Source organism: Lytechinus variegatus, chromosome 18 (genome assembly GCF_018143015.1).
Source record: "Lytechinus variegatus isolate NC3 chromosome 18, Lvar_3.0, whole genome shotgun sequence".
Classification (NCBI taxonomy): domain Eukaryota; kingdom Metazoa; phylum Echinodermata; class Echinoidea; order Temnopleuroida; family Toxopneustidae; genus Lytechinus; species Lytechinus variegatus.
Genome location: NC_054757.1, coordinates 2,616,058 through 2,637,635, shown reverse-complemented (window position 1 = coordinate 2,637,635; position 21,578 = coordinate 2,616,058). Strand labels below are relative to the sequence as shown.

Sequence of the window (21,578 nt, the reverse complement as noted above, 5' to 3'; positions counted from 1 at the left end):
AAAGTCAGTAAACTCTTAAAACTCATTGAATGTGTATACTAAAGAGTTGAATGATTTTTAAGTTGAGAATAATTGTGAAATTACACCATAGGACCATTTTTTTTAATCTACCCAGCATCTGGTACGTATTTATTGAAAAAACATGATTTTGCCATTTTTTCTCGGTCATGATTCACAAACATTGGATATCATTATTTTGAAAATCCTTCTCAAGAAACTGATAATGTAGGCCCATTAGAACACTCACAGATATTTATTCTATGTTTAGTGTCATACTTAGTAGACCAGCCAATACACCATCATAAAAATTTGCTCGAGATTGTACATTTTAAGAATTAAAAATATATATTTTTATTTTGTAGTCGACAGTATTTTCAACAAGGCTTCAATTATCACTCCATTATATAACTATTCGAGAAAATTGAAATGTATCAGGCCCCTCCCCCTCTCTCTCTTTCTCTCTCTTAGAAATTAGAAACAAAAACAAACGAGCGTATGATGAGAATGAAACAAAATATTAATACTAGTAATTACAAGAGCACAGGTCTTGAAGAAAATTTTTATTTGAATTATAATAGTTATGGGGTAGGGGCGGGTACAGGATTTTCCAAGGGGGGGCACATTTTCCCGAAGAAAATTTCGATCCCCCCCAAAAAAAAAGGGTTGCATTTTCATGAAAAACAGTGATAGGCAAAAAAGGGTCATCACTTTCAAAGGGGGGCACACTTGTGTTTGTGTTTCAACGTCATTTTTACATTTCAAATTTTTATTGTGCCTCTCAAGGGGGGGGCACAGGCCGGCTGTGTTAGGGGATGCTTCGAAAGGGTGATGAGCTTTTTAAACTTTTTTTTTGGGGGGGGTTGCTTGTCTAATTTATCTCCTCTTTAGATACTTGCTAATTTTCCTTGCATTAAAATACTATGTTCACTTTCGTAAATTTAATGACGAAACCCCTAATATTGTGGAAATCAAAGCTCGAATAAAGTTATAATATGGACATTGAGTTTGGCGAAGAATAGTAAATTACTAGTATTTTTTTAAAGGAGATTTTATTATTTAATTTCTTGTGTATATTATAAGTGCCGCTCTGTTTATTCACGTATATATATATATATGTACAGGCGCGCCGGAACACTTTCAGTTTTTTTGGGGGGGGCAAAATCCCGAAGGGGGCACAATATTTTTGACAGCATGAGATACCGAAGCGATCGAGCGGGAGAGGGTGTGGGAGTGGACCCCCCCCCCCCACGGTAAGGACTTTGTGTAAAAATGGAGTATACAAGTTGCGTTTCTAAGAGCATTTAAAAATAAATTTCTTGAAATTCAAACATAGAATTCACTACAAAAGACTAGAATTCACTTCGAAAGACTACACTCACAATCTATGAGAACCTATGAAATCTACGCGCAAAACGATCGCTCCGGAATGTGTTTTTTGTGTCTGATCAATTAAATTTCCTATATTGACTCAAAATACCAGAAATTACATTTTTCATGCAATATCTTTTCAGTAATATTTATATGTACATTTACATACACGGACAACGCGAAAGAGCACAATCATAAGTTTCAAGTAATTCCTGTCAGAACAAGGAGTGTATTAAGCAGAAGAAGCGCAACAACAGAAACAAAATAAATTCTAATGAATGTCTTTTCAAGTTCAAAATGTCATACTGTTCTGACGTGGCAGACGTCGACAAGCACTTAAATACCCATTCTATGCACATCACTTCTGACATCAGCATTGGAGATAGTCCCTGATTATCCATGCATGGGCAATACATTTCATATTTTGTAACTGAAGGAAAAAGAAATATGTCAAGCTTAATTCTCTAACAATTTAAAACTTTTCTGAAAATCATTAAAGTTTAAAACATTCATTACTCGATTTATGTGTTTCCTTTTGCATGTTTTGTATGGCTGGGAAGCACTTTTAGATGACCCCTTCAAAATCTTCTTTTTCTTTACATATTTTCTGGGAAAATGTGACCATAACTAGGAAATGATGATTATGAAATTGTAGGAAATATTCATTTGTAAATAATCATGAAAAAGGGATGGTCCGGGCTGAAAATATTTATGTCTTAATACATTGAGTAGAATTCACTGAGCAAAATGCCGAAAATTTCATCAAAATCGGATAACAAATAAAACAGTTATTGACGTTTAAAATTTAGCAATATTTTGAGGAAGTGAACAGTTGATAGTCGAGTAGTTTTTTTTTGTTTAAATGCGCGTAGTCCTGAAACAGACAGAAAACCAGAAAAGGTAGAAGAGGAATAATGAGTATTTGATAGATAAGTACTCCTGCTCTGCATTCCATTCACCGACTCAAGCTAGCATCTTCTCATTTATCCAATAATCCAACTACTCAAGCCTCTTCAACTCTTTAACCTTTTCTGTTTTACAGTCATTTTCAGATTCCATATGTTGCTCGAGTAAGTTCACGCGCGTTAGTGATATCGGGTCCGGTCTGAGCGTTTCTGGGCGACCGCGCGTTTGTTAGCCGACACAACCAGCATTGCATTGGTGAACCACTTTCAATTTGCCATTCGGTTTTAGTCTGAAATATATTCATTAAAAGGTTAAACGTTATCACACTGTAATAAGATGGAAAAGGGGCTTCTCAAAGGTATGTTTCATAGAGGAACATGTTCGTCAAAAGACGCGAGGCTTACTATGATTATGTGATTGCCCCGTCAGGGCGAATTTTTTTCATTTTTGACAATAGAAATGACAATTTTTAGGCAGAAAAGTGCCTTCATCGTTTACTTTTGTCCTTGAATAATTTATCATTTTTTTCTTTAGGGGCACATTGGGGGGGGGGGGCAAAATCTCGTTTTGCCCCCCCAAAATTTAATTTGGGGGGCAAGTGCCCCCCCCCCCCCCCCCCCCCCCCCCCCCGCTTTCGGCGCCCTTGATAATGTATATTGTAAAGTCCTGAAGAAGACGGAGGACCGTCGAAAATTCGAGTAGACAATAAAAACTTTATTGGCAATGAAAGCATTATCTTCAGCATTATTATTCTATAACGTATAAACGTATGGATCATAATCATCTTGATCTAGATTTTGATAGATCGAGAACTGTCCCACTACAGTTTGCCTGGGTGTGTTTTAGCTGAAAGCTAACCATTAAAATCATTCTCAAAATGTTTATTCTATTACAATTATAAACATCTCACAAAAGCTCAATTACAGAATTGGACACAAAATCAGCGCTGTCTATTGTGCCTTTATAGTGCCTACGTGCAATTCTATCTCGCAGTCGATTTTCTGGAAAGCTCAGTGCTTTAGAGCTGCACGTACTTTCTGGAATACATTTCAGTCAATTAATTGATTCCTCGCTCTGATTGGTCAAATATGACCTACCAACAGCAGCCCTGTAATCTCCGCCGTTCTGATTGGCCATTCGTTTCTTGACAATAGATCCCATACTCCAAATTAGGAGTATGCAGATTAGCTCCTCCCATTCTGCGCATGCGCCTGCATACAATTACCGAGCTGCTAGCTCCCGATCCCAGGCAAAATCAGCTGTTTGTGACATTGCTTCACCTGGGCATTGTTGGTGAAGGCCACGGATCGTCAATATATTTCTGTTTTTAAGGAGCTGCAAGGCCTTCAATGCATCACACCTTCAGTTCGTATCAAAGAATAGATTTAAACAGATCAGGGGGTGAAATCTGAACCATTCTGTCCTTAATTCCCACCGACAGAACTTCATCTGGAAGCAGCTGAACGCTGCTCATTTCCACTGCTTTCTGCACATGCACAGAGTCGCCTGCTACTACTAGTGAATAAGGATAGCCTTCCTGCTCAAATTCGTCCAACTTTAACCAAAGTTTTCTCGATAACTAAGGCAATATGTTGGATATTCAGGACTTCCCGAGGCTACATCTTTCTAGAAATATCATCGAAAGTGTTCGGAACAACATAAATGTCATAGGTGAGTTTGTAGTCATAGTTTTATTTAATCACCTCGAATCTCGATCATTCCCTGGTTAGGCTGCCTGTGTGTGCATGTGAGTTGCACGGCAGTCCCTCCTGTGACTCACGGCCGATCAGCTGGTTGGGCTTACCGTATATCTATTGTCTGATGGTGCAGCGATGACGAATTCTCACCTGCAGAGAAGTGTATTGCACAATACTATGTATCTCATTGTCTATCCTATTTTAGGTTGTTCCCAACATGGACTCACTAGACCTAGTAGGTCCATGTTCCCAAGAAATCTTCCATTTTCTAGCTCGATGAATATTAGGAAGGAATAACCGACGTTTCTGGGGATAATATTAAACAATTTCTGACATGTTTTACTAACTATGTCTATGTATTACATGGTGAGGGGAGCCAACTCAGTTCAGCGAAACAACCAAATACAGAGACTGAAGCTTGTCCAGACGAATATATGCAATTGGGTTTTCTACTTCATACAACAAAGAAATTAATCCATGTTTTATATTTGATAAAAAGCCATAAATGTCACTTTCACTCTTCATAATTAATGCTCAACACCTGATGCTCAAGTTTTCTTGTCAGTTCATTACACCTTCAAATTCTTGGCCTTATTAACTTAAGGCTTAAACAATTCTGATGTGGATTCATGAAGGATACAAAGAAAACTAGGCCTATATGTAGATGTTTGTCTTAAATTTTGTGATTTTTGCATGGAAATTTGTTTTGAATGGGTGTCAAACTAATTTTTCTCTTTTTTTAATTCTATAGTAAGGAATGCCTTCCAAATAAGTTCATGATGACTTCTTCAAAATAAGAATAAGGTCATTAATACAGTTACAGAAAGAGGGCTCACTGAGGGGGCACTAGAAGTGCGTAACGATTAAGATTTTGTTATGCATTTTAGTGAACATAACTTTTTAAATTGGGTTCAGCCAGTGCCTGGCATTTTGGTTTGTCTGTCTGACATGTCAAGCTGAGAACTTCAAACCTGAACTGAGCTGTATCACATTCATGTTTCAAAACGGGATCTAGACCCGCTGTCATCTGATAAGAAGTCACACGTGTTTCAGCAGTCACATTGTTCATTAAAGACACGTGGAAAGTTCTAGTTCAAAAGGAAACTGTACATGTTCCCAGGGAGTTCCCAAAAGAGTGAACTTTGCACTTTGCATTAAACACATCCCGCCTTGCACTGTATTTCCATATTTCGTTCTGTTCCATAATGCCGCTATTCTATAAAATTGTCCAGGCAGAACTCTATATGTAGGTGGTTCTATTTTTAGGATTATTTGTCAGTATATAATCATTTTAGGTGAGGTATGATGATTCAATTCTATTTGTCAAGGTGTTTATTTAGATACAGGTATGCAATCCCTTTATCTGTGCTACCAGTTTTCTTGCAAATTATTTCCATGTTGATGGTGTGGTTTGTTCTAATTTCAGCAACAAAAAAATGCTTGTTCAGTGTGACATTTTGCAGATTATATATGTCGTGAATGCACATAACACGAACATCTTGACGTAATTCACCCCCCCCCCAAAGGAGAAATAAGAAAGAAAAGAAATGAAACAAAATGAAATCCATATAAATATGAAAAGAGGAACTGGGGAATGGATATTGCACTAGTTATTTTCAAGGTAAATGATAAGTTTCATTTCAAAGCTTTTTTAGTTGTACATTAATTTTGCTGACTAAATGTGTGTTGGCTGCATAGTGCATGAATATGAAAACTAGTTTACGACCAACATTCTGTATTTGTAAAACCTTGGTGAAAATAAATTTGAAACCTAGATTTTCTTGTCAGCTGTGAGCTGTTAACATGGGATCCAATCCCTGGGATGTTCGTGCTCTTTATTGACCTTTTCCTCTCCCAGCCCCCTTCTCAAAACCATGAATTATTCATCATTTTACCCATGTAGAAGCTCCCCACTGCATGGTAACTGTGCCTCGCTCCATGCAGTGCAAGTGTGATTGGCCAGACACTATTGCTTATTATTAATATTCATCATCCCAATACATAAATCTTATGAATATGTATTATCTTCTGCTGCACTCTGTTAGTCTGTATCCAGGGTCTCCCTGAATGCAGGGAATCGTTAAGTGCTCCCTGGCAATAAAATCATGTGGTGTATTCAGTGCCTTGTTCTACTTGCTGTATACTTGCTATTTTGCTTTTAAGTTGTAATATCTACCTGTTATAAAGCATTTTTTATTAGATTGGGTTCTAAATGTGCTATTTAATATAAATCCATAGTTTTGTAATAACCTAGTGTAAATGAATAGGATGAGATTGTGAATGAATAGGTTAATGGATACTTTGAACGTTGGTTAACGTAAAAAAATGCCATATTCAGAAGGCATCTTCTTATCATGCCAAGACTTGTTCACATCGAGTTGTTATTTAGCTCAGCACTGCTGCTGAACACTGTACTTGGTAATCTTGTTATTGAAAAGAGCTTAGAGCATCTTTTCATGGAAGAGACCTAAGGTGGACTAATCTTTGCATACAATGGCCTTTGTTGACATCCCTTCCCTTCCCCCTACTGCACTCCAAATCTTTACAAGGTGTTGGGTTTATTCATACAATGGCATTATTAATCCTTCACCATAGTCTATCTCCAGACTGTATGATGTTTTGCACATGCGATTATTCAATAAATTGATATTCAAATGCAAGTTAACATCTGGAGTACATCACTGAAAAGCCACATCTGGCAATAGTTGACCCTTCTTTGACATTGAAAGAGTTTATCTCTGACCTTAACCTTAACAGAAAAGGACATGGGGAGGGACCACAATAAACAAAAAATAATGCAGTGCCTTGAAACAAATTTGGTACATGTAACCTTGACATGACTTTCAGCACCTGGAAGTACCTATAAAACTAATCCCCTGTCTGGTCAACTTCTAGCTTGACCACTGTTCTGAATGACACCTTCATGTGTGCCTCTCATGTACACTTTATGTGGTCAATGTCATGGTCATTCACATGAAGGAAATTTCCATTTGCCTTGACCATTTGCAATGATGCATGATCTCGGTGACCACTGTTAATCCATGTCAGTTTCATGGTCAGTTTCCTCCACTAATCCCATTCCCTGTAAAGCTGATTTGATTTCCTTTTCTGAGATTTTTTTTCCTGTACACTTTTAATAGTTAATTAATAAAGCCTAGGGAAATCTTATCCAAATAATTTTTCTCTAAATCACCAAAGCCACTCTTACCTTCTATCGTAGTTGTGTACTTGTACAATATTTGTAAAAAAAAATATGTATATCTGTCGTTTCTTTTGAGACTCATGTATCTTTCTTGTTATATCTCCAATGTGCAGATGGTTGTGGTCTTGATCATTGTGGGAATCATGAGGACAGTGACCAGGACACCAAGATGGCTCAGTTTGTCTCACACCTTATCTTCCACACACTAAGGAAAGCAAAGGACAAGCACTTCAATGGCAAACTACTTATCCCTAGCAATCTTCCCGATCATGTCGCACGTGACATCCTCCTCATGGCGCGAGAAGAACCCTGTGGTGTTCGTGGATGCTCATTGGACATTGTCTACGAAAATGGGGAATTGTGCAGACGGTTTGGAAGGATCGCGGTTGACCCCGACACAGTAACAACTTTTGAAATCACAATCGTGTTGGGGAGAGACTCACCGAAATGGTTCCTCTCGAAAATGCAATCAGTTTTAAGGAACTCTGCGGAACAGATTGTCTTAAAATCTAGTTACAAGCTAGTGAAGAACAAACTCTACAGAAGGAATGGCAGCATATGCATCAAAGAAGGCTCATAAGCCACTGACATGGACCTGCATTTTTTGTACTTTTTTTACGTAAGTGAACTTTGTGGCTGTTGCAATAAACTACCCTACAGCGAGCGACTTATGATTATGAACATTTGCAGATTTTCTTCCTTTATCCTTTTCTAGTTATCTTTTTTAAAGCCTCTTTCTATTTTCTGATTGTCAATATGTCTTGCAAGTGTCGACTCTACTGCAATATTTTTTTGTTATCAACTATGTCTACCAGTATATTTTTTTTCTTACCAAGCACAATATAACTATTTTGCTATTAACCTTGTGCAAACAGGCTGTACAATCCACCGTGCTGCGTAAGAAATGTTTTGTAGTTGACCAATGTTTTAGCTTACATAAATAAGTTGCATTGGTCCTCTGTCTGAAATTTCTTTCTTAGACCATTCCATTTTATATGAAAGTACCATTGGTATAATATGGTGCTGGTTAATAAATGATACTTTTCTTTCTTGTGTTACGCAATGGTAGCAATGAAAGCAGACTACCTTTTTGTTTTTCATCCTTGTGTATTCATTCATTGCCCGTATTAAAGACTGCATCCGGCCATGCTGTATTCATTCATATATAGTTGGCACCGTTGATCGGTGCAATAGGCAATATAACCCACAGCTGAGAAGCTACAAACATAAATATTACATACTTGTACTTTGCATTGTTAAAACTGATCATGCTAATCTTGGATACACTGCCATGTGCGAGTATACATGTACATCATTACACGTAGCTTTGATTTAGGGCTTTGAAAACCTTTGCTTTGCCAGAGATTATGCTGCGAATTCGATATACTAGTATCTGGAAAATAGGTTCGCCTAAGAGAGGGGTGCAGGATTCTGCATGCTTAATGCATTAAATCACTTTGCATGGTTATAAATAACATGTACTGTAATTTCATTTGATCAGGGTATAAAATAAAACTAGTTATTACTCTGTGTATCAAGTGTCACAGGGTGAACTATTCTTAATCATTTGTCATTCACCAATTGAGTATTACAATGCAGCATCATATATAGAATTGTTAGTATGTTGATACACACTTGTACAATTTGTAGGCATGAACTCATGCATTTCTCTATGAGTGTGAACCACATGTATTAGTAGTAGTTTTGTTTAATCCACTGTGCTTGCAATATTTCAAATTTGATACTGGTACGGAATACTACAATAATATGATACAGGGTTTTAGCCAGTATCTCTACACTTCAAATATTGCAAGCAATTACGAGTACACAAAGTGAATAAATAAGATACAGGGTTTTAGCCAGTATCTCTACACTTCAAATATTGCAAGCAATTACGAGTATACAAAGTGAATAAATAAGATGCAGGGTTTTAGCCAGTATCACTACATTTCAAATATTGCAAGCAATTACTAGTACACAAAGTGAATAAATAAGATACAGGGTTTTAGCCAGTACCACTAGACTTCAAATATTGATCATAAAACTGATACATGTATTAATGATTGATTCCATTGATGTGCAGTTAATCGCAAGTCAACTGTGCAATCAATCATGCTAAGTGTTTGTGTTCTGGAACCCTGGTCATACAATGTAGTTGGGTAGATGGTAATATTAACGTGGTATATTTTCTGCAGATTAGTGCCATGTCCCTTCCATATTCAGCAAAGTTGGGTGTTAAATCTGAATTCGATGTGCAAGTCACATCTTTTGTCTAACTTCATGCATTTAAGGTCAAATTTGCATTTTGGCCAGTCTTTTTTTCAAGCTGTCAATGGGAACATCACATTTCTTTTGATTTGATGTATTTTTAGTTATTACCTTTATCCATATTTGTAAAATGGAAGTAAATACAAATGGGATAATGTCCCTTATTCAACTCAAGGTGCTTGTTAGTAATGAGATCACAAGCTTTGATTTTTTTGGTTTTTTGTTTTTGTCTAATTTCTGCAACTGTACTAAGATTTTTTTGAAGGTCACTTTTATAAAATAAATGTTTCATCTTGGGCTTGAATCCGAGATGAAGATGTACACTGTACTTAAAAATAGAAAAATAAGAAAAATCACTAACCTATTACTTTACCAAAAATATATTATTTTAAACGTTTTTACCAATTGCTGTTAACCTGGTAAATATGCAGTTATAATAAAAACTAATCTTGTTCTTCATTTTTTTTCAGTATGAAGACGTTTTGTCATATGTTTTATGTTAAAAACTGCAAGACGTTTTATACAGGAAGGCTAATAGTACAAGAAACCTGTATGATGCCAGAATAATTGTTACCAGTTACTAATTATAGCTAAGTAATGATTCCTTGAAAGTATTTTGTGGCTGTGGTTTTCAATCTAAGGTATGAAAATGTTGTGGTTTTGCCCCTTTCCAACTTCCTACGCTTTTGTGTGGAGACTATCGTCCAATTCTCACCCCCCCCCCCTTTTTATTATTTTTCCTTGTTGAAGGGTGGTCGAGGTTTTTTTGTTGTTGAGAAATTGCATTAATTAATGTTCTTTCATTTTGTTAACCAGAATAACTGCAATGTGCTTAATTTGTCGGTCCTTTTTTCCTTTATCCTTTTTTTTGGGGGGGGGGTTAGAGGGTGTTTTTTGTTGTATATTACAATGCTTTCGGAGAGGATTTTTTGTTAAGTTGAGATGCTACATTGAATCGTCCCCAATACTTTAACACTTATGTTTCTACTTTGTATCCCTTTTCAACATTTTGTTGATTATATAGGACCCTTCCTTTCTGAAATACACGGTTTACCTGGATAACAGTTGTCAATTGCTTTTATACTTTCTACATTTACTGTGTTTGTGTAGAACATGATTCGTTGATCACATTTACATTAACTACACTTTTCATCTGATGTAATACTTGTTTATGTGAACACTCGGTATGTTTTCATTTGGAAAAAAATATGCAATAAAATATGTGAAGAAATTAAAAAGTTGAAAACACTATATCATAACTTGTACGGATTACTTTTTCAGTTTTCTATATTGTCTTGAAGGTAGATTTATGAGATATTTTAATAGACAATGAAGTATGCGCATAATAATTATGAGAGATGGGGAGAAGAAAGAGAAGGAGAATTAAGAGGAGGAAGAACAAGGAGAGGAAAATGAAAAGGGACAGGATGAGGAGAAAGTCCGTGTAGAGTGGATTTCAGAAATCAACTTATAAAGTTATATCCTAAAATATTCAGTCCATTCCAAGATAGAGGATATGCAGTTAATTCAAATTTGTTGAAGCCCTGAACAAAATTAAAATTAATGTAATATCGCAAAATACATGTACATAAGATCATACACACCATAACGGTTTTAAGATACATTCATACAATTTAGAAATAAAGTGGATTAGTGGCAAAACTATTGAAATAATATACAGTACGTTATTTAATCAGGGTTTGATTTAACAAGTGGAATAAACTAATTTGTAATGAAAATATAATAACATTTATGTATGGAAATAAGTATGAACTCGTAGATCGAGGTGCCCGTTTTATGATTTATATCAATCCAAACTTATATGTCAGAGATGAGGATTATGTTTCGGGGAGGGGATAGATCCTCGGAAATCAACCAGCTGATCGCTATCCTCATTTCCTTTCGCAGTCATGTGACAAACACGTGATCATTTGCACCCTGCACAGGCCTCCTAGGTTTGGAGGAAATAGGGGATCTCTTTCCAGTGATGCGTAGTGAATTCGGTTTATACAGGCAACTGAACGAATTCGAGGGGGGGGGGGGCTGAGACGAAAGAAGGGGAGGTGAACACAAATAAAATCTAAATCTGATGGCCATTTGCACGTTTCTTACATGGTCAAATTGGAGCTCAAGCTGAACCCCCTACGCCCCTATACCGGTTCTGCGGCCACGCAGTTTGAAATATATTACAATCAACGTAAGTTATGAAAAGAAAAAAAACACAGCATTTCGGGTAACTGTCAGTATGAAATAATATACAGGATGGCGTGTTTTCTCCTGTTTTTTTTTTCTTTGTATTTTTCTCTTTTTTAATACATCGTTGTCACTATGTTGTTATGTTTATGTTGTATTATTTTTTTCTAATGTTTCTTTGTTTTTTATGATGATCCTTATATGTCAGGATTTTATATCAATAAACTTTTGAATTTGAATTTGAATTGTATCGCTCAGATACCCCACCCCCTTGCAATATGGGATAATGATTTTTTCTTTTTTGCATAATTAACTAGGAATTTTTCGACCGAGTTGCAAACTTGCAAAACAAAATTTAATAAGGAAATTTAGTTGCACACACCTAGCAATCCCTTTCCACGTACCGTAATAAGGGTGTCAAAAACACTGAAATAACGAAAACAGGGTATATTGATATTTCGCTAGGAAAATTACTTGTTTACGGTCCATTTTGCGAGGGTATAAAAAGACAAAAATACTTTATAAAGCATCTCTTCTTTATTATATATAAGATATCTTGAATGGATCATACATGATAGCTAGAGATCGCACACGTGTTACCTAGTAAGGCGAGGAGTGGAGGTGTATCATGGGTCTACTGGTGTACAGATGGAGGCTTTGGGCCATGGACCTTAAACACATTTTCACGACCGAAAAAGGAGAACAATGATAGAAAAAGAAGGAGAAAGGGGACCAGGGGTGACATATGGAATTTTCTTAATATTATGTCAAAATTCATCACAACATTATATTTTTGCATTAAAAAGGTCAAAATCTCTCTCCCCTTCTAACCCCCCCCCCCCTCCGATCTCGTGGACACACACTCTTCACGTGTGCCCCACGTGATCGCCGGTAAATTGCCAATGGAGGTGCCGTGGCCGAGTGGTCTAGGCGCCTGGTTATACATGGAAAGTCCGGAGTTCGATCCCCGGCCGCGGCTCCTATGCCCATGAGCAAGGCATTCAATCTACAATGCTCTTTTATCCTGCTTTCAAATAAATGGAAATGCTATTTGCATTATTGATAACTAGGTGTGCACTTGTTTAAAAAAAATTGTCCATTGCCAACTCATCCACTCATCACATGGTCTACCTTCATTTAGTCCAATGCCATTCCATCCATCAACATTTCGTCTGACAACAGTTCTTTTTTCCAATAACCATTTGGTCAAATCATCACTTCGTCTAATCACCAGTTCGTCTATGACCATTTTGTCTCATAACCAGTTGGCCTAATACCCATTTTCTTCTCATTCATTCCGCCCAATTAACACTTAGTCCATTAGACCAAACGGTATATGGATTAAATGGCTATTGGACCAACTGGTTATTAGACGAAATGCATGAGTGAACGAAACGGCAATTAGACCCTGTGGATAGTGGACGAACTGATGGTAGACCAAATGATAGTAGACGAGTTGGCATTTGGACGAATTGGCATTGGACCAATCGAAATTAAAACCTGATCTCCCAGGGTTGGACCTTTAATCCAAACAAAATGTTGTGAAGGTTCAAGCACAATGGGGTTTTATCTGTTATCATTGACACAATTCAATTGACCCTCTCCGTATTGAGCAGGGTACCACATGCACGGTGCCTGACATTCACGGGGGCGCCACGGGGAGAAGGAGGGGCAGATAGGGGGAGAGCCATAATTTTGTCAAGTGATTATTTTGTTAAAAAGTAGAAAAGTTGGATAGAATGGAGAAAAATAATAATGATACTCAATGATGCACACTTTCTTCAAAATATGATATAAAATAGTCTTAATTTGCTCATTTTGTAGTGGAAGTAAAACAAAAGCAAGGATTCATGCAGATACTCGACGCCTTTTGAATACTCTGAGATGGACCTGAAATTATTCCATGAAAGGGAACAAGAACATTCGAATCTGGTTGCCTGATATCAACGGTTTTACCGACCGTTCAAAGGACCGTTAAAGGGAAATGCACCGACTTGACCCCCCTTTTTATATTTATAGAGTCACAGCTACCTTTTTTTTTCAAATTTGTCTCAGAAGACAATCGAACGATGTTTGACTGTCGTCTCAAAACCTTAATCTTTGAACTTTGCTGAGTTCACCCGACAATGCATGTAACTGGTACTTAAGGCATGGTCACACCGGCCGAGCGTTGTTGGAGCGGTCGTGGAGCGGTAGGGAAAGAGGGCCGAATTTCGCTCACAAAATTGGGGAAAAAATCGAAAACATTAATCGAATAAAAAAAAAAAAACAATCGAAATAAAAAATGGTGAACGGTAGCGAGCGGTGATGATTTTTTTCTCTCCGCTCCACGACTGCTCCAACAACGCTCGGGCGGTGTGACCACACCTTTAGATCTTTATGTTGCAATTTACATTAAAAAAATACCCCTTCCCCCCACTCTCACTCTCTCTTCTTTAGCATCTGTGCCTTTCCATTTTCATATATCGGCCAATAAACTCCTTCTTATTTTGCTTCGATTTCATTAACCGCTTCTGATCATTTTTCTTTATACTCTTCCTCTCTCTCTCTCTTCTTCTACTTCTTCGTTTCTTTCTCGGTTTATTCTTCTTCTTCTTCATAATCTTCTTCTTCTTCTTCTCCTCCTCCTTCTTTTTCATCATCATCTTCTTCTTTTTTTCATCGTCGTCCTCATCTTCTCCTCCTCTCCCCCCCCCCCCCCCTCTTGTTCTGCTTCTTTTCCTTCGTTCTTCTCCTTCTATATGCAATATGAATAAGTCTTATTTGCCTCTCCTCGTTATTTTAAGTCCTTTTTCCTTCTTCCCCCGTTTTGAAATAAATTATGTTTACTTTTGAAAACAAATTTACCTGGATACTGTACAACAATGGCTACCTAGAAGTTAAATGATATACCTTTTTAATCACATTAGTATCTAGCGAGGGACATTGACGTCACTAGCAAATCGAACCATGATTCGGACGCCTCAGCCTCTTTTTTTTTGTTTCACTTAACCTTTGAACTTTACATGATCAACGATGTAACTGCCACTGAAATGTTTCGGAACTGGTGTTTAAATTTACATTAATTTTGTGTTTAAACAAAGTCCAGGCGTCATGTCATTTCTTGTCATACAGATCTGTGACCCAGTCGTTTCTTTTAAATATTATATCGAAATAGTGACACTAATAAATCGATTGACTGATATCTGCCCGACCAGCCATTAATATTTTAGCTTTATCACAGGTAAATCAGTACTAATGAGTAAAGTTCTATGTTCGGTCTTGCTTGAGAGGCTGTTTTCTAGCTCTATTTAGTAAAACTCGGAGCCACAACAGTATAATTATTTCATTATTCCAAAACTATCATGCGCGTAATTTTTACTACTGCCTCGATTATGTGCGTTTATGGTGGTGGTGATCCCCCCCCCTATTTTTTGCCTGATTGCTAAGAAAGCATGAATGCCTGTAAGCAAGCAACCAGGGGCCCGACATGCCTTCCCAAAGGGCACTAGCGCACCAAGTGGGATTCGAACCCGGGTTGCCACACTCCAAAACCCCCTCTCTACCTGGGTCTCTCTCTATACCGACTGAGAAACATTATTATTTCTCCCTGCATGCTTCGTTAACCCCACCCCTTTTCTTCTCAGTAATTTTGTTTCTTTTGATCACTTGAAGTATTACCCAGCGCCCCCACCCCCTCCCTCTTTCCTGTCGCCCCTGTGGATCTAATTCGCTCTTTGAACCCATTTTCGTCACGGTGAACGCATGACCCACAGATCACCCTCACTTAAATGAGTCAGTTGTATGAAACATCAGACGTCAAAATGGTTCAAAGATCATTAACGTACACTTGGCTGAGATTACATGTACTTATTTCGTCACGATTAGTATTGCTCAAAGCACAGAAGCAATGACAACGAAATGGCAAAGATTTCAGGAATTTATTAAACTTTGATAATAAAATACTTTTATTTCAGAGATTCACATCCTCCAACCAATGATTTTTATGGGAATTGCAAGTCCACCACAACAATGATACAAATAAGAACAGAAAATCAAACGAGCATAACACTGAAAACTCCATAAAAATCAGATTTAAAGTAAGAAGGTAATGACAAATTCAAATGTCATTTTCCATAAATGCATGTAATATGAACAACATAGGGATATGTACACGTGCACAACATAGTGATATCAGAGGCGTCGATCCTGGGGGGGCGATCGCCCCACCAATGAAAATATCGGGGGGGGCAAACATATCATTTTGCCCCCCCCCCCCCAATAATTCCGGATATGCATTAAAAAAAAACAAGATTGTAATGTTCAGCAAGCGAGATGGTGATACACAACTCGTTCTTTATTTAAAATCGTGCTCAAAATGTCCGCTTTTCAGATTGGAATATACAAATTTTCAGCTCGCGCTTCGCGCTCGCATCATTTCTGTAGCAAAAACCCATATACTTTTCATGATTAAATAGGTGAATGTAAATGTCCCATTTTCAGTTCTAAGCCTCAAAAGAACTCCTGCTTCGATTTGCAATCATCTTTTCTTGGATATATATCTTGTTCTTCATCAAAAACGTCCATTAAACTGTCATTTTTTCAGATCGAAATATCAAAATTTTCAGCTCGCGCTTCGCGCTCGCATCTATTGTTCTTTTAGATACAAATCTTAATCATTGGTACCAAAAATGCTTAGAATATCAAGTTTTCAGGTCAGAATATAAAGAAATTTCAGCTCACTCTCGGCACTTGTACTATCTGTGTAGTGAGATATGTATCCTCCTCATGAATTACTACAAACAGTCCTAAACAGGCACGCTTTTCGTGTCAGTATACTAAAAAAATCAGCTCGCGCTTCGCGCTCGCATTAATTTGTTGGTGAGATACGTGTCTGTGTCTCATGAGTCATATATATATATATGTGTGTGTGTGTGTCTGTGTGTGGGGGTGGGTGTTTTGTACGATCGAGCGCCTTTGCAGCGTTAATGATTTTGCCCCCCCCCCAATCTGAAAAATGGATCGACGCCCCTGAGTGATATGCAAATGAAAGGGTCGACGATTTTACTCAATAATTAATTTGTGTTTTAATGTTTAATGTTTGAATTATACAATATTTTATTTTAGCAGATTTGACGATAAAAAAATCTCTTTATATTAATACAATCACAATAGGTTACAATGGCAATTCAATATGTTCATGGGGAAATGAACTTTCCGCAATTTCATGAAATAAAAAAAAGAAGTAAATAGTGAAGGATTTTGTATCAAGATGGTTTCATCTAATGATAAATTCAGTTCTTGACGTTTACAAAAGAAAATACATGTGACAAATGAATATCATCTCTGTACAAATTAATAGATACATAAATATGCTAAATGTTTTTTCCCGCTTTAACTTATAAGCTCTCAAGTTATTGCAAACTACCTACTCCGAGATACATGACTCTGAACGAATGTTTTTAACACTGTATGAATAAGTAGGCCAATAAAATAGGGCGCAGTTCTACAGGGGGCACCACATAAGCACGCCCCCCCCCCCCTGGAAATCAGGTTGGTATGGTAAAATGGTAGAAATTTGACCCCAAATTACGCGAAGCATATTTTTTTATTTAGCTTGTACTTTTTTTCTGACCCAAAAAATCACCTTCATTTTAATGATTTATTGGGGGGGAGGCTTGACATTTTTTTTCTTCCAAGCCATTACCCCCTCTTCGAAAATCTTTCCCAGGTCCCTGGTGAAAATATGAACCTCCTGCTTGAAAAAAAATAATTAAAAAAAGCTTTGGTCAAAGCATCGGACTCTTCAACACTCATGAAAACCGGTTTATTTCAAATTGGTCCAATGCCAATTCGTCCAATTGCCAACTCGTCTACTGTCATTTTGGTCTACCATCAATTCGTCCACTATCCACATGGTCTAATTACCATTTCGTCCACTCACCATTTCGTCTAATAACCAGTTGATCCAATAGCAATTTAGTCTTCATATACCATTTCGTCTAATTGGACTAAGTGTGCAAAATAAATGAAAATGAAATGGATATTAGACCAACCGGTTATAAGACGAAATGGTCATAGACGAAATGGTGATTAGACGAAGTGATAATTGGACCAAATTGGGGGGGAGGTTGTCAGACAAAATGTTGATGGACGGAGTGGCATTAGACTAAATGAAAGTAGACTATTTGGTGAGTGGACGAGATGGCAGAAGACCAAGTGGCAATTTACCTGCAAACCAGGTGGGTGTTTCATAAAGCTGTTCGTAAGATAAGAGCGACTTTAAGAACGACTGGTGATCCTTTCTTTTGGCAAATGCAATACACCATTGGCGATGGTTTAGCACGTAAGAAAGGTTCACCAGTCGTTCTTAAAGTCGCTCTTAACTTACGAACAGCTTTATGAAACGGCCCCCAGGCATGCATGCCAACCCCCGTGTTTACCTCGTGATAGTATTACGTAACACTCACGTGTTAATTGTTTTGCATAAGGACGATTACATCGAAGATCTTTGTGACGCAACAGTGGTGATATGGCAAGAATAGTCAATATTGTTGGTGAATTTCTGGAACTAGAAGAATTTACCGTACCTTTCTTTGGAAATAATTCAAATGTAGTATTAATTTTGGGCAAATTAGAAGAAGTTGATATGGATAATATACTGGAATTCCAACCATATTAGCAAGCGAGGAAAAGAGAAGATGAACAGTATACAAAATCGTAATTGTGTTCTCAGGCTTTTCTTTGTATTTTCATACAACACGTTTTTAAACCACTGCATTATATCATTCCAAGTCATTCATAAATAAAGTCATAAAAAGGTAGACATAGAACACATTTCAAAATCACCCATACCATTTATAATTTATGTTCATGCATAATTATGATCAATTTTTATGGTGATTACTGATTTGCTTCTTGTCAGGTGAAACTGTATCAAGACAAACCGCATGATGTTACTCTTTGGTATTATATGCTGATATCACATGCGGTATCATAAATGCTTTTATATCACTATGCTTATGTTATGATATAAATTGGATTTATATGATTCATGTTATATAAACACATTTTTGTGAATATGTATTATACATAAATTCATTCATGTTTATGTTAATGTTGTTAATAAACTCAACTCAACTCACTATTTTAATTGGCTACATTTTGCGTCGTTCACCTAGAGGGAGTGCTAGTTTCATAGGAGGCAAGGCGAGCAAGGTAACGTCATTTTTATTACATGAATAATAGAGGTATTGTACAGTAACGTGACTATAAGGAGGTGTTTCAAAAAACAAAATAGGAGTCAATTGCAAATATTCTGTTACAATTTTACAATTAATAGAACCTTATATTAGCTAAAGCAAATCAGATTCAACTCCTTGTTTGAAGGAGCAAATTACTAATCGATCATAAATTTGCAATTATTGCAAGACATACGATTGATTATGGGACGAAATATAGATTTGCAATTGATCGCAAGTTTCTTGCAACGCCCCCATAAGCCCTCTGCTTTTTGTCTTCTTTCTGTCAGTTTTTCCCTTCTTTTTTTCCTCTTTTTATTTCACTACTTGACCAGCTGTCGCCCCTGCCCACCCCATAGTGGCATCGCTATTTCATTGGATTGATTTCTCAGAATAAATCAGGTCCAGATAGAATTATTTCTTCGAATTTAGAATTCTAATTATTTACATGAAACCATCGTAACACTCGATACCCCCCCTCCCCCAAAAGAAAATTAAAAGCTTAGATTGAACACTATATTTAATTATATTATTTTCTATTATTTTGCGCCTGCAACCCGACTCACTTATTTTCACCGAGTATTAGGTCGAATATCCGTACCCAGAACTTTAACCGCTATATAGGGGTCTGAAATTGCATGATTATTTTACCAAGACTATATTGAAATCGGAAAGCTTAGTCAAAATAATTTAAGGTGACACTTCAGCATGGTCAGTTATAAGGAATATAGTTTGACCGAACAGCATTTTGGAATTAGGATACCGTGGACGATTGATGAAAAAAATCGAGCGAGCGAAGCGATTGAACAACAATCCCATTTAAAATGGTAAATAGGCCTATAACTCTGTCAAAGAGTACGGATTCCAAAACTCGTAATTGGCCAGGGGCCCGTTGCATAAAAATTTTGCCATAAAAAAAACTCTGGTAAACAAAATTATGCCATCAAAAATTACACATAAAAAAACTGCCAGAGCTTTTCATGGCAAAAGTTTTATGCAACGGGCACCATGCAGGTCTTCAAGAGAATTCGATGAAAATTATCAATTTGAATACGTAATTTAAAATGCAATAAATTGCCTTCAATCTATTTTAAAAAGAAAATTCCCACTTGTGCAAGCATGACCACATGACCAGAGTGTCGTCAAATTGGGTAACATACGTAATTTAAAATGCAATAAGTTACCTTCAATCTATTTTAAAAAGAAAATTCCCACTTGTGCATGCATGATAACATGACCAGAGTGTCGTTAAATTGGGTAACACAAACAAACAAATGGATTTTATTGTATATTATGCTGGCTAATTACGTAATGCGATTTTCTACCCTAAATTAATTCGGTCGAGCACATTAACCACAATATAATGACACGAAGTTTTCAAATGAGATTTGGCTACATACATGTACATTCAACAAAATACAACCAGTGCCTGCATGAGCCGAAAAAAATGAAATATGTCATTATTTCTGTCAAAAGTCTCACGCCGTTGATGGTTGTTATACAAATAATTCTATATTTTAAAATGATGGGCGACATGTACGAAGCACGAGTAAAAAGAACATCATATCGAAAGAAGGCCATTCTTGATCACAAGATCACAATATTATGACAAAATTTGACTTTAATTGGCTATAAATCGAATTTTTAAAGAGATTTATAATTTGATTATGATGACTTTGAAATCCTAATTTCATTTTGAAACTCACATGAATTTCAAAATGAAAGTAAAATGACAAAATCATGCTTCTGTGTGAAGTCACACACGTGACCCACTTCTTTTGACCTCTGACCTTGAACCTGCATATTGGGGTCAGCAAAAATATTTCCAAATGGCAGCTGGTTAATCATGTTAAATGGATACCCCAGGATTAAGATATTTATATCTAAATAGAGTAAAATTCACAAAACAAAATGCTGAAAATTTCATCAAAATCGGATAACAAATAACGAAATTATTGAATTTTGAATATTTGCATTATTACGGTAAAAGAGTTCTAGGCCTGTCTTCATGAATATTCATTAAGTGAATTGACGATGTCACATCCCAACTTTCATTTTTCTTATGTTATTACATGAAATCATAATTGTTTCATTTTTTCATAAATGTGTGAATGATGTGTCTCCATTTTGATGAAATAAGTTGCAGCAAGAAATAACTATATAATGCACTTAATCAGTTGTCAATCCAATTGTTTTAGTTCTTTGTAGAAAAGTTTTTCATAGAATACAAAAGAACAAGTGGGGATATGACATCATCAGTTCACCTAATGAATATTCATGAAGACATGCATAGAACTGTTATCATTAATATGAATTAGTGACGGATGTAGAGTACCGAAGTGTGACGTCATCAATTTTCCTTTTTTTTTGCAATTCAGCGTTTTTGATACCATATTTTGGTAGCGCATGATGAAAAACCCTCTCAATCCAAATCTGGTGAGAATCGGTCCATGGGGCCCCAAGATACGACCTCATGAATACGTAATTAGCCCCATTAAAGTCAATGAATAATTGGCCTGGTTCTAGATGTTATAGGAACCATATCAGGCCCCCATGATCGTATCTCTCTGCATGCTCTACCAAAATATGGTATCAAAAACGCTGAAATGAAAATTTTTAAAAAAAAAGTTTTTGTGACGTCATCACTCTTTTAGCATATTTCAGTGACGTCATAAGCTGTAGATCGTTACGTAACAATTGGCGCGGCCATGCGTATTTGATAAT

At 36.7% G+C, this 21,578-nt stretch overlaps 1 protein-coding gene across 2 annotated transcripts; it reads left to right on the top strand.

Annotated features, from left to right (window-relative positions):
- The first annotated feature begins 3,502 nt into the window (after positions 1-3,502).
- LOC121431589 (DNA damage-inducible transcript 4 protein-like) lies at positions 3,503-8,799 on the top strand. 2 transcript variants are annotated; one of them, XM_041629137.1, is made up of 2 exons: positions 3,503-3,945; positions 7,287-8,799. In XM_041629137.1, the coding sequence occupies exons 1-2, from the start codon at positions 3,864-3,866 to the stop codon at positions 7,751-7,753; spliced, it is 549 nt and encodes a 182-aa protein (XP_041485071.1). In that variant the 5' UTR covers positions 3,503-3,863; the 3' UTR covers positions 7,754-8,799. The 2 variants fall into 2 exon arrangements, with proteins under 2 accessions (XP_041485071.1, XP_041485072.1); XM_041629138.1 differs by lacking the exon at positions 3,503-3,945 and adding an exon at positions 6,258-7,026.
- The last annotated feature ends 12,779 nt before the right edge of the window (positions 8,800-21,578 follow it).